The 12,257-nt window shown below is 39.4% G+C and overlaps 1 protein-coding gene across 5 annotated transcripts in view; it reads right to left on the reverse strand.

Moving 5' to 3' along the window:
* Positions 1–270: 270 nt before the first annotated feature.
* The window catches only part of arvcfb (ARVCF delta catenin family member b), a 104,814-nt gene continuing 92,827 nt past the window's right edge, over positions 271–12,257 (reverse strand). For 3 of the 5 annotated variants that reach the window (XM_084551419.1, XM_084551418.1, XM_084551417.1), the window contains 3 exons: positions 8,776–8,867; positions 6,436–6,548; positions 271–3,759 (listed from right to left, as the gene is read on the reverse strand). In XM_084551419.1, coding sequence (XP_084407545.1) covers positions 6,447–6,548; positions 8,776–8,867 — 194 coding nt within the window. In that variant the 3' untranslated portion in view covers positions 271–3,759; positions 6,436–6,446. The remainder of the gene's footprint in view (positions 3,760–6,435; positions 6,549–8,775; positions 8,868–12,257) is intronic. The other 2 variants (XM_084551421.1, XM_084551420.1) reach the window with 2 other exon arrangements.

The following is a 12,257-nucleotide window of genomic DNA, read 5'->3' on the forward strand; positions in this document are numbered from 1 at the left end:
TACACAAGGGAATAATCTTGGAATAATCTTAATAATCCTAATTTAGCGTACATCAATTTAATAGGAAAATGGCCCCTTTTGAAACATTAGCATCCACATAGCTAAAAATATGGAGGAAATGACCATGCACATATACTGAGAAGGCCTATGTATTATTATTTGTTAGAATCCCCCCTTATACAGTCAATGGTATTCCCTTAAAACAATGTAATTATGTACTATACCACATAACATTTGAAGTCATAGACTACTTTTTTTTTTTTTTTTTAAAAAAGCCCAAATAAAATTTAAAAGGAATTATGTTTTGCTATATGAATTTCTGCTCATTATATAAACGTCTCGAAAACAGAAAAACATTATTCACTAGCCTCTAGTGGCATACAGTCACAAAGAAAGCACTGGTTTACTTTGTACTGGCTTTGATATGCATCTGTGGAATTTCTGATTCCACACCAATGCATGGGAGTGCAAGAACTGGGACTAAAACAAAGTCTTTATCTAGTGTCCTACCTTTTACATATTCAACTGTTTCACAGGGACAGTGGTAAAGTCTTACTACACTGTAAATCAATCAATGTGAGACCTAAATTCAACTCTACTTTTTAATTTGTGTGACCTGACCTTGCAAAAGTCAGCAGTGGGTTGTAAAAATTGTTATTGCCACTTGATGCTGCTGTCATGACGCCAGACTTCGAGCGCTGAAAATTAATCACACAAAATAAGACACACAGTCCCGAGAAAAAGCTTCTTTCCAGGCATGATTTATTGAAAACACACCAAATGTATACTCTACAAACCAGTATTTTTCCGTTATGTTTAACAAGCGTAATATTTGCCTCTGGGTATTAGTAAAATTAACATAATACATTCTGTCACTGTGGCATCACTTCTGCTCGCTACCAAAGCCTTAACAACTTTACTCCTCTAGGAAATCAAAACCCTTTTTCGAATGACTCTATCATTTTAAAAGTTTATAATACAATGTAATACAAGGCAGAAACCCACCAACAGTCTAAACTACTCGGGGTTGTGAGGGGACAGTGGGGTGGGGAGTGGGGGGGGTGCGGGATGAATGAAGTGATGAGTTGAGTGGAGGGAAGGATGGAGGGAGGCTGACACAGAGTGAGAAGGTGAACAGGGGGGATGGAAGAGATGACAGTTGAAAGGGGAGGAATAAAGTTATATAAAACACACTTATCTTTATCTACCATGGAAAAGGTTAAGGCACATGATAGGTACAAACACATCTGCTACTGAGTAGTACAGTTACTTTATTTTGACGGTCTTGAATCAGTTATATCTACACAGGTAGGTTTGTTTGATTTTATGTGTGTCCATGTCCATTTTTGTTTACAGCACAGTTGCTTGGCTCTTTATTTTGTAAATGTACAATGGGCTGCACATTCGCAAAACAAAAAACCTCCTCTTTGTGAATTCATGTAAATACAACTCCAGATCCTTTGGTTGTGGTACTGCGTAGTGCAGTTTGGAATAGACAGTCGTATGGGTCTTTGTCCAATGAAAGCACACACTTCTGAGGACACACAAAAGGGATGCTGGGTATCATAACGATTTTAGCTTCTGAAATTAAAATGTATACAGTAAGATTTTATTTTATTTTTTTGTAGTTCATTGATTTTTACCACAACGCACATCTTTGTAAACACCGTGTAAAATATGCAAGCTTTATAAAGTCACATACGTCACAAAGAAAAAAATCTGACTTCAACGCAGGCACATGCCGTTCGCCTTGATGACACAAGTGATACCATCTTAAACTGGATTCTCTTTAATGGCAATATGTTTCTGCATCCATCTGCTTTCCTACGTCTCAACTGCCCGCTCTATAACACTGTAAAAATATATACTATATGACCAATCTTCATGTTTTAATTTATACAGTGCGATGCAACTTTTTAGTTTTGCCTCGACCCACATCCAATCATCCGCCTGTTTTCTCTTCCTGTACATGAATGAATTAGTTAATATCCAAATGACACCACAAAAGAACTGGCACTTGGAAAGAATAGAATATAAACATCTGTACAGATTTTCTTCATGCTCACAACTGAATTATTCCTCTTTAAGATGCACTAGTAAAGGAGGGTCGGTGAGAACTTGGTCTAAATGCAAATGGGGGAAAAAAACGACAGGACTTCTATTAACACTGCCATCTCGTCTTTTCGATTACCTCTGTCTGACCTCTGACCCCTCCAGAATGTCTATTACGAAGATGCAAGGGCAGCCAGAAAAACATCACCTTTATAAAGACACTGCAGATAAACTTTTTTTTTTCTGTGATCTTTTTTGACAAATACAAAATATAAATAGGTGATCGTTGGCGTAACTCGACAATATTTGACACACATTTAAGTTACATGGTTATTTCTTGCTTAGAAACATGGTGATCCTTTATCAAATGAGATGTGCTTTCCAAACAATGTTATATTAATATACAACTAAGAAGTCTGTCATTTTTGTTGCTGTTTTTTTCATTTTACATTTTTCTTTTGACCCTAATATACATTTATATAAAACTCAACAAAAATTTAAAAAAAAATGCGTTTAGATCTATCCTTTTAACAAGAGAACAAACTTCTGTCTTTCTTTTCAAAAACACAAATCATTTATAAACAAAATGCCTTAGATCCTCTTTGATACACATCACTGACGAACAGCAACCAGCCAGGAAACTAGTGAAACCACATCACTGCGCAGCCTGAGTGGTTACACAAGTAACCACGGCTCTGTGAGTGAAGGTCAACATGCCATTTGGCTTGTACGAGTTGACCACAGTGAAACAGATAGTCTTTGTTGCTTTTGTTCATTTCCATTTTAGCTTATCTTTGTGATGCAGTGTGAACATTAACTCTATCAGATGTACTCGTTGTGTCACTTGCGTTTCTTCAGACCACAACTTGCAGAATCTTCACTTTATAAAACAGACATCAATCACACATTTGATTTCAAAGCATCTCAGTGCACTTTTTTTTTTTTTTCATGAAAAAACACAGTGAACCCAAATGGATTTAAGTTCATGAGAGCAGGCTGCTGGGAGTACATGTTTATCCACTACTGTATGCTACAGCTCCTTTCTTAGGCTCGGTTACTTTCCTTTTCCGGTATCCATCCCCTCAAACCAAATACAAACATCCTGTGACCTTCAAACACACCAATCCAAACCTGTTCACATTAATATACCAAAGTCTGACAACAACCTGAAAGTAAAAATCTCTAAAACACACAACAGTTGTAGTAAAGACATCTTGCAGATTTGAAAACTTTGAAATGAAAAAACGAAACATCAATTATTTCCCATTTCTGCTCCAACATATTCCCTTCCAGTCCTTCCAACACACGTTCCTTCTCCTGTCACTTTCTTTACTTCATGGTATCTGCTCATCACGTTCACTCCTCCTCCACCAGCACCAGCCTCCGTCCGATTCTTGTCACTGGTAGATCTCAACAAGAGTCAACTCTGTAAAGTTCAAATGATGTCCAGTGGGAATGTAGATATGACAAAGTAATAGGAGTAGTCTCTTTTTATTCTTTTTTTTGTTTGTTTTTTTTTTCTCTGAAAAGCATGAGTGAATGCTGGCTGTTGCTGGGTAGTCGCTGTTGTGAACAAATCTTTTTTTTTTTTTTTTTATTCTTTTTCTGTACAAAGTCCAACTCCAAAGATGAGCTCTGTGTGAAATGGCAGTGGTGATATGAGAGATCCTCTTCTAGCTGGGGTGTCGCTCTGTTGCTATTTTAAGCCTGAAGCACACGGACAAGAGAGAAAAAGAATGTCAGGCGTTCCATCTATTCAGTTTGAAATAACAAACAACGAAGAGTTTCAGTTCATATTCCACATGTCCACTCCAAACACAAATTTATCATTCTCCCTGACTAATGGTAATTTAAACACTGTGCAGTGATTTAAAGGATAAGGCCGGCAGTATTTTATATATTTATTACGGTCTACAAATCCTATTAGACCAAAGCCCAAAACAAAAATGTGTTACTTTGTTTTTATATCACTTCAATAATTCCCAACCCAGACTCAGTCCAAAGGCAATTTGGTCCTAATGAAGACCAAATAAATCTTAAAAGCTGCACTTGTCATATTTTCTTTTCCACAATACAATAAAATGTTCATATGAAAAGTGCTATTTATTGTGACAGTTCCCCTTAGCTGTAGGAGGGGTCATTGTTTTGGTTTTCCAGGCTGCAGTTTTATTGGTTTGGATCCGTTGTATTCCTCTCAACAAAATAGAAATCAATTCCAGTCCTAGGAGGCAACTGTTTTCCACTGGGTGCTACGAGCCCAGCACCAACTCATCATCAGATCATCCATGTATCAGTTAAACAACTGTATGCTGACATGTTTATCATGTCAACCAAGTTGTGTCTGTGAACTGAGCTTGTATTACGTCATTGTTTTGTTAAACTTTACGGTACTGGTAGCCAAACCATTATTAACGGAAGCTTTAAACACAGCTAAAAAAATTACTAAGGGTGTTGCAGCACGTCTATGCTTCCCTCAATCCATAACCCTTCCATATCAGCTCAAATATCTCAAACATCAGTATTATCTCATTTTCGGGGTCTACTTTCAGCAGCAGATTAACTCACATTTGGATGCTTGCTTGGAGTTCTGTGGTGAAGGGAAATACATTAAGAAAAACTATAACAGAACTACTTTCACCAGCCTTATCTTTGGAAATGTCACACTACGATGTATTTATTCACAGTAGGAAGCACATTTTGCCATCAGTGGATGTAAATTTGAAGTGAAACTCTTCAGCTGTTGCTTTCACGTCCAACAACAAGACTGTCAGGCGGCATTATCACAGTGGTGGAAAAATAGCATCACTGTCAATGCTTGAGTCATCTCAGTCCAGATGGCAAAGGGAGGCATGAGACAGTGAAACAGATGCTTAATGTGCTGGAGGAAATCCTGCATGTGCTAAATGAAGTGAAAATGACTTACCTGGTGATTCGTCCTCACCATTACCTCCAAAATAACACTGAGCATCACTAATCATACTACTTTATCAATCAAGAGTCTCCTTGTGCGGTGTTTGCTACGATGATATGGAGATACGGTAAGAGAAGTGAACGGACACCACGGACAAAGATGACTGAGATTAGAAAATGACAATGAGGGATGTGGTGAGGTGTGACAAACGAAAAGCAAGGAGGAGGCAGGAAGAGATCAATGATGCTGACAGTGCTATGACTACTAAAGCTCACCCAGTTCAGGCTCTTGGATGCTGCTTCAGACTGGTTCAACAGACGGCCTTTATTAGATTTGAGTGGTTTTCATTCAGCATTTTGCTGAAATATATTTGATTTTCTCTAATAAACCAGACATTTTAGGAAATCTCTCAACCGAGCAAATATTCTTTCTTTAATTTACATGAAACTATGGTAGTTACATAAGAAGCCACTTAGTAATCACTTATACCTGGAATTTAAATACTAAATATTCAAGTCAGCTACTTCAAACTTCAAAATGAATGTCACAAATGCATGTGGGCTCACCCTCCACTGCACATCTGCCTTAAAGATAGTATGTATGAGTCGATAATGTGTGCATATAAGAGTGTTCGCGCATATTACGTGTCGGGTTCCATCACCGGCTTATCAGCGTACATGAATTATTTATCTGATATCATCGTGCTTTGACCCAAGCAATGTGTATGATGAATGCAGACAGAGAGTGGATTCAGAATCTGTGTGCAAGCTCGCATATCTTTTACTTTCTCCCCACTGCTTTTCATTAAGGGATAACTGAGTCCCTCGAGGATCTCTCTAGAGTGCAGAAGAATGATTCCTCTTCATCATTTGCCACCCATTTCAGCAAAGGCTGCCAGGGGAAGCAGTGAGTGAGGCTAAGCGTACATTTCAATGAGACAGGTGGGGCTGAATTATAAACAGAGACTTATGTCTGTCTCTTTTCTGCATGCGAGAAGTCACACTGGATTTTTTTTCTTGACACCGTGTTGATCACCCCGAGCGGCATAATTGGGATGTTGGAGCTTTCTCAGCTTTCGCGCACTACGCTTTCCCCTAACGTTGCTTCCAACAATAACAGGGCTAGATTTACAACCTGTAATTTTTGCAACAGAGCTTCTGCTCTTGTGCGTCTGGTTTTGGAAAGGAGTATTGTTCTCACAAGAGGCCTATGATATGAAAATATGCACAAAATATGAAACCTTAAAAGTTTGTTTCCATTGAATTGGCAGTAATTTCCATGAAAAGAACCGGGTGGCTGTTCCAGCTGATTGCGCTGAGTGCAAGGTGACAGACGGTCTACATGATAAAGTGCGAGGGTGAAAGGAAAAGAGTTGGAAATGATGAACAAACAGGGAATGAAAAGGATGCTACAATCAAACCCAAAAGGTGCGGGTAGATTTGTTTGTTTGTGCTTTAATTTTTCAGACCTACCATGCATGCATTTAGACCCAGGAGTCAACAGGCTGGGGCTTAACATCACAAGCGTCCACCAGACTGACCGCAGGCCTGTTACTCCTGATATAGTGTTTCCTATTTGTGTCATTCTGTAGCCACAGGAGGACGGGTTAAAAAAACACACACAGTAAAACAAAAAAAAGAGGTCAATACATTTCACTTATACACTTCCACTCACATACACAACATGCATCCAGGATCAGAGAAGCCAGTGTTAGTTCCCTGCCTTAAGGAAAGCTTGGAAAGAAGTCAAAGTGATTACAAAACAGCAGACCACAACATGCAAATGAAAGAGGGAGAGAGCAGTTTCAACGGCCAAGTTGCATTCAAAGCAGGCAGAACACCTCTGGGGAAGTACAGACGGCAGAATTAGAAGAGAGCTTTGGAGTAATGCTAGAAGGCCTGAACGCTCTGAAGACAAACACGACAGTTTGTTGTGATTACTGCCGTTGGAAGCGTCTGAGCTGGTAAAAGTCTGGCCTTTCAAGATGTGACAGTTTATTTTCAGCTCTAAAGACTTCAGTAGATGAAAAGTAGCTGTGAACCAAATTGAACAGTTACAGATGCTTTACTTTGCTGCTAAGTGAACTGCTTACGTTCCCTCAATGCCTGAGAATCTTCACACACATTAAATGATATAATTTAGTCTTTGCCCACCCAAATGTAGGTATTACAACCTGAAGTAACCTGAAGATGCTGAGATGCTTCTTGAAGGTAATATTATTAGTCATATATTGCATATATACTAGGCATTCATGAGCTTTTAAATGGAAGAGAAGTGTCATACTTTAAATCTACTACTTTAAATCGGTCACACCTTTTTAATTAAGGGCAAGGATACATTTTAAAAAAATAGTTTAAATACAAACGGGTATAATAATAAAGGAAAACATTTGATGAAATCAGTGCTTAAAGTAGAAACCACAAAGAGAACTTAAAAACCAGATGAAAATCATTTTTATGTCAACCTCCAGTGGTTTAACTTGATGTAGTGACGCAAAGGTGTCCTCATGGTCAGTACACCAGCATCATTACTGGGCGTGGCTACAGGTTAGTTAGACCCAACTACGAACTACAAAGCAAATCGTATTAACATTTGAATATATAAATAACACAATATAATGGAAATAAATAATATAATCTGTAAGAACTGAAATGCAGCCTTGCAGGTTTTGCTGCTACATCACTTGGTCTGGTATGACCCATAGCATATGTTAGCTAAGGTTAGCTCATGTTAGCAAACTTTAGCTGGATGCTTTGTGCCAGGCATTACTGGCATTAGTCAGGTCGTCATGGTACAGCCACAGTGGTAGTACTGATTGCACAATTACAAAATTACATTCATATTAGCATGAGCAACCCTTAGCCAGTATTGGATTTCTCATTTGTGTTCACAGTGGATGATGGCTACAAAACGTTTCTTAAACTCTGTGAACTGTTAACTTGTTTCTGTGTGTTCAAATTAAAATTGTTTCACTCACACTTTTACACAATTTTCTAATTTCATCGTGCTGTTGTAATCCGCAGAAAAACAGCAAGAACAACAACAGACTATTAACTGGATCGGTAACTCTGCTACAGACTTAATTTCTAATGTGACCTTGCCTCAGAGTTGCATTCAACCTGAATGGATGAACAGATGTGTGAAGATAAAGCTAAAGAGACGTGATGTCAAAGGGACTTTAGTGGACTCTTTATTCAGCGTAGAGTCCCCCAAGGCAAATCCAATCCATCTAGCGCTAAAGCAGATGAAAAAGAAACACATAAAGGTACTTGACACGTCAAACGTACTCCGAGGCCATCATCCAGCGCCTACTTTGAGGCTGGACTGCCAATCAGCTTGACAGTAAACAAAGTCTGGCTGCAGTGTGAAACATTTGTATAATCAGCAGACGACCACTCGATAATGAAGCAGTCTGTTCACTGGCAAGGCAAGGGTTGTCTCCACGAGGAGCACTTGTTGGCGGTTCTTTTAATCAGTCTCAGATTAATTACTTTACAAGACTCCACAAGCTTGCACTCAATTAACTGGTGGCTCGCAGATCTGAGGCTGTCCACAGCACTCAGCTGCAGTGGAACATCATGACAACTTCTAGCCTCTTTAAAGAATCAATAGGATTAAGAGCCTCTAATGAGGGCCGCCACAGAAAACAGAGAGAGGGAGAGAGGGAGGGAGAGAGAGAGAGAGAGAGAGAGAGAGAGAGAGAGAGAGAGAGAGAGAGAGAGAGAGAGGACATGTGGTAATATTTCTATGAGACATCATTATTTCATCGTCTGTGCCCCGATGCCCAGACATCAGAAGAGCTCTGTCTGTACCTTTAATGGCTCCCGTTCTGTCAGGTCCACCGAGCCGTCGCCTGTCTTGTATTTGCAGTCTTTATCCCTCTGGTCAATGGTGGAGTAACCATCTAATGAGGTCAGAGAACAATGGTCAGCTAATTCCTCTGCGTCCTTGATGAACACAAAAAGCGTGACAGATCTTTTATATTGTTGCTTTAACTTTCAGAAAGAGCCAGACAGAAAGACTGTCCTGAGTGGAACCCTTTACAAGAACAAGGAAGGTTGCTTGCCACAGAAAAAAGGAGAAAAGCAGACCGCACATCCCTCCACATTTTTAGTTTGTCCTTCTTGTAGCTCATGCGTCTACCTTCAGTGTATGCGTTAAACAAACAAGATAAAGTAGTTTCAAATGGTAAATGCCTCACTTATACTGGTTTTCAGCTAAGGGCCTGTATTTATCAGGCGTCTCATTGCAGGGTGTCTGTCTTTACCAGCCACTTTGGTATAATCTTTTTTCAATTTGGACATTTTATCAATCAAGGCAAAGATTTAGTAGAGTTCCAAAGACGACCTAACCCGTTTGGAAACACTAGAAGATAGCCTTTGGGGATGTCATGTCATGAGAAAAGGTGTGAATTGATCATGATGATATTATTTATGCATACCGTCTCCAGAAATATTTCATAGATGAAGATAGCTGTTGTGATGGAATACCAAAACTAACCCTCAGCTGCTGCTGTCGGGGAGGTACACTGTCATCAGGCAGTGCACTGTGTACACGCTGCAAAGCCAAGATAGAGGAAAAAGTGTGACTCCAGGGCTTTGAAAGTAAACCTTCTGGAAGAAAGGCTTTCTAGGGGGAAGGCTATAGGAAATCAGTCGGGAAGTATAAAGGTCTGTGTTAAGTTTAAATTTAGTTGTGAAAAAACAGCCTTCAGATGCATTTGTTCAGGTGTAGGCAACAAAACTGATTAGGTTTAGGAAAAGGTCCCTTGGGACCAGACTGGCAGCTGCTACACACAAACAGCATGAACAGATACGTTCACTGAAGAGTGCATGCAAGATCAGGTGCTAATATAGGCATTGTAAAATACTCCAACTGAATAAGGACGCCTAGGTTATGCCAGCTGTTTAATTTGAAATAATCTGTGTGCATATTATACTGTGATAACTTTAAACTTGTCTATGAATATATAGTATGTTTCATTAAACCTATCAAAGATCTAAAGCGCCCTGTGTAAAGAATTCAGTCTCAGTATAGTTTAGAAACAACGGCAGCATCATTCGACATGAATTTCAAACATGAACCGTCAGTCTGATTTATCTGGTAACGAATCTGTGGAATGTCTGGAGTCTGCATGGAATTTCAAACTTGGCTTTTGTTTAATGGGTTGGGATACATAAATTTTTAATGGTTCACTCAACGGAGGGCCACTGAGATTCACAGTACAGCCCAATACATCATCAAAAGTTCAACTATGGGTCGATACTCTGTTGAAGAAATCCCTCTACTTGTTAAAAATCAGCGTGGAAAGTTTCATAAATAACTCTCAAGTTCTACTTTGAGGTAGCTGTGTCTTTAGTTGTAGTTTAACTTTAGTTAACTTTTAGTTAAAAATTTTCAGGGGGATTAAAAGCCTGACAATTACAAGGCCAGGTGTACCCCAACATCCTGACGCTGGGTAAGAAAAAACAAAACTTTCATTCTATCACCCTCACAGATAACAAATGAACACAGAAAAAAAAAAATACATTTATCAGCAGAAATAACATTTGCTCTAAGGGAAGTACAGCAGAGGGAACCTGTCCAATGATACATTTAGAGTACATTCATTTTGCAGTTGGAGAACCACCCACACGTTTTGGTGTTGAGCTCCAAATGATGGCCCAGCTTTGAACAAACATCTTATCAAGAGAGGGGTCTCGCACACAGCATCAAAGACGTCATGTCTGAAGCTCAGTCCAGAGCCGTCTTGCTGACATCAGTGTGTTCAGCGGTTTGGATTTTCAGTTAAAAAAACAAAAACTTGGCAATGGTTAATGGATGTCGAATCAAAGAAGCCTCTATTGGAGACTGGAGAGAGATTAGAGGAGAGCTAGTTCTTCTTTGGCTATGAACTATCATGCACTCTGGCTCTTACCTGGACCCAGCTCATCCATAGGTATCATATCACCACTGCCACATTTCCTGGTGCCTGAAAATCATTCATATGCCATTTGTACAAAAAAAAAAAGGCACACACACAAACTGGAGTCATTGAGCCAAAACGCTGCTGCTTTTCAGGGTGATGGTTCTCGGCCAGCGATTGAATAATGCAAAACTGAGAGTGGGCAGACATGAGCGCAGCGCTTTGGGTGCATGTATGGATGCAAAAAATGAAAATAATAATAAAAAAAAAAGGGCCAAAAATCAGGACAGTAACCTGCAGGTGTGCTACCGACTCCTCTGTCAAAGAGATGTTTGTTGTTGGGCCAATGTGATTCACAAGTCCCCATTCCTCCCCCGTACATACTGCTGCTGTTCTAGAGAAACACTCCCTGTTCAACATTATTACATCAGTGTCAGACTCTCAACTGCCATTCTTCATTTCTTTCTTTGTCATCACAGCTTTTTGAGGTCGCCTGTTAAACAGCAGCAGTGTGCCCTTCAGCTTTACTTTAGTCTGTTACTAAACCTGTGAATGGCATTACTGCAGCATTTAACAAAGCACAGCTTCACCACGCAGGGAATGAGAGTAGTAATGTGGCAAGCACAGCCCTTCAATAATAGCCATGAGAAAAAGAAAAAGAGCAACAACATACATGTCCTCAGCAAGAGGACACACACAGAGTCAAAGGCTGTTTTCCAACAATTGCTAGTGCTTTGTATAAACCTGTTTTGAGGACTGTTGGATAAGAGATAAGGATTGCTTTATGTCAGGGCAATCATATACATATAGTTTACAAATTTATATTAGCAGGGGTTCTTAGGGACGTGTCTGAAGATCTATTTATATATTTTTATTTTAATCAAATCCTAGGAAAAATAACTAATTAAGTTTTGCGTGTGTAGCCAAAGCTCGATTATTGTCTCAAAACACATCACTGAGTGACACAGCCACACTGGATGACTTGTCCCTTTACCGTCATGGACACTGGGCACATACTCAGTTCTGCTTGGAAAACACTAGGTGGAAAACAAATGCGCATCCATCCCCTGCTGTATAAAGTCTCTTAAATATGCACAACTGGGTAACATTTGCTTCCTTTTGTGTCCCTACTGGATTGTTGGATAGTCAGTAGAGAAACAGGAACCAATGTATATGAGAGGGGATGGCATGCATCAAAAGGCACAGGCTGGAGTCTAACCTGTGTTGCTATGGGGCGCCCTGAAAATTAGGAATTTATCGATTATACTGTGTTTAAAAATGCGCATTTTATTAGCATATACCAAGCTTGGAACTCATTACCAATTAAAATAGTTTACATTTTGAAGTTAATAATCGACAATTTCATCATTTAGGAACAGGACTAATTGA

This window comes from Chelon labrosus (genome assembly GCF_963514085.1).
Source record: "Chelon labrosus genome assembly, chromosome: 9".
NCBI lineage: Eukaryota > Metazoa > Chordata > Actinopteri > Mugiliformes > Mugilidae > Chelon > Chelon labrosus.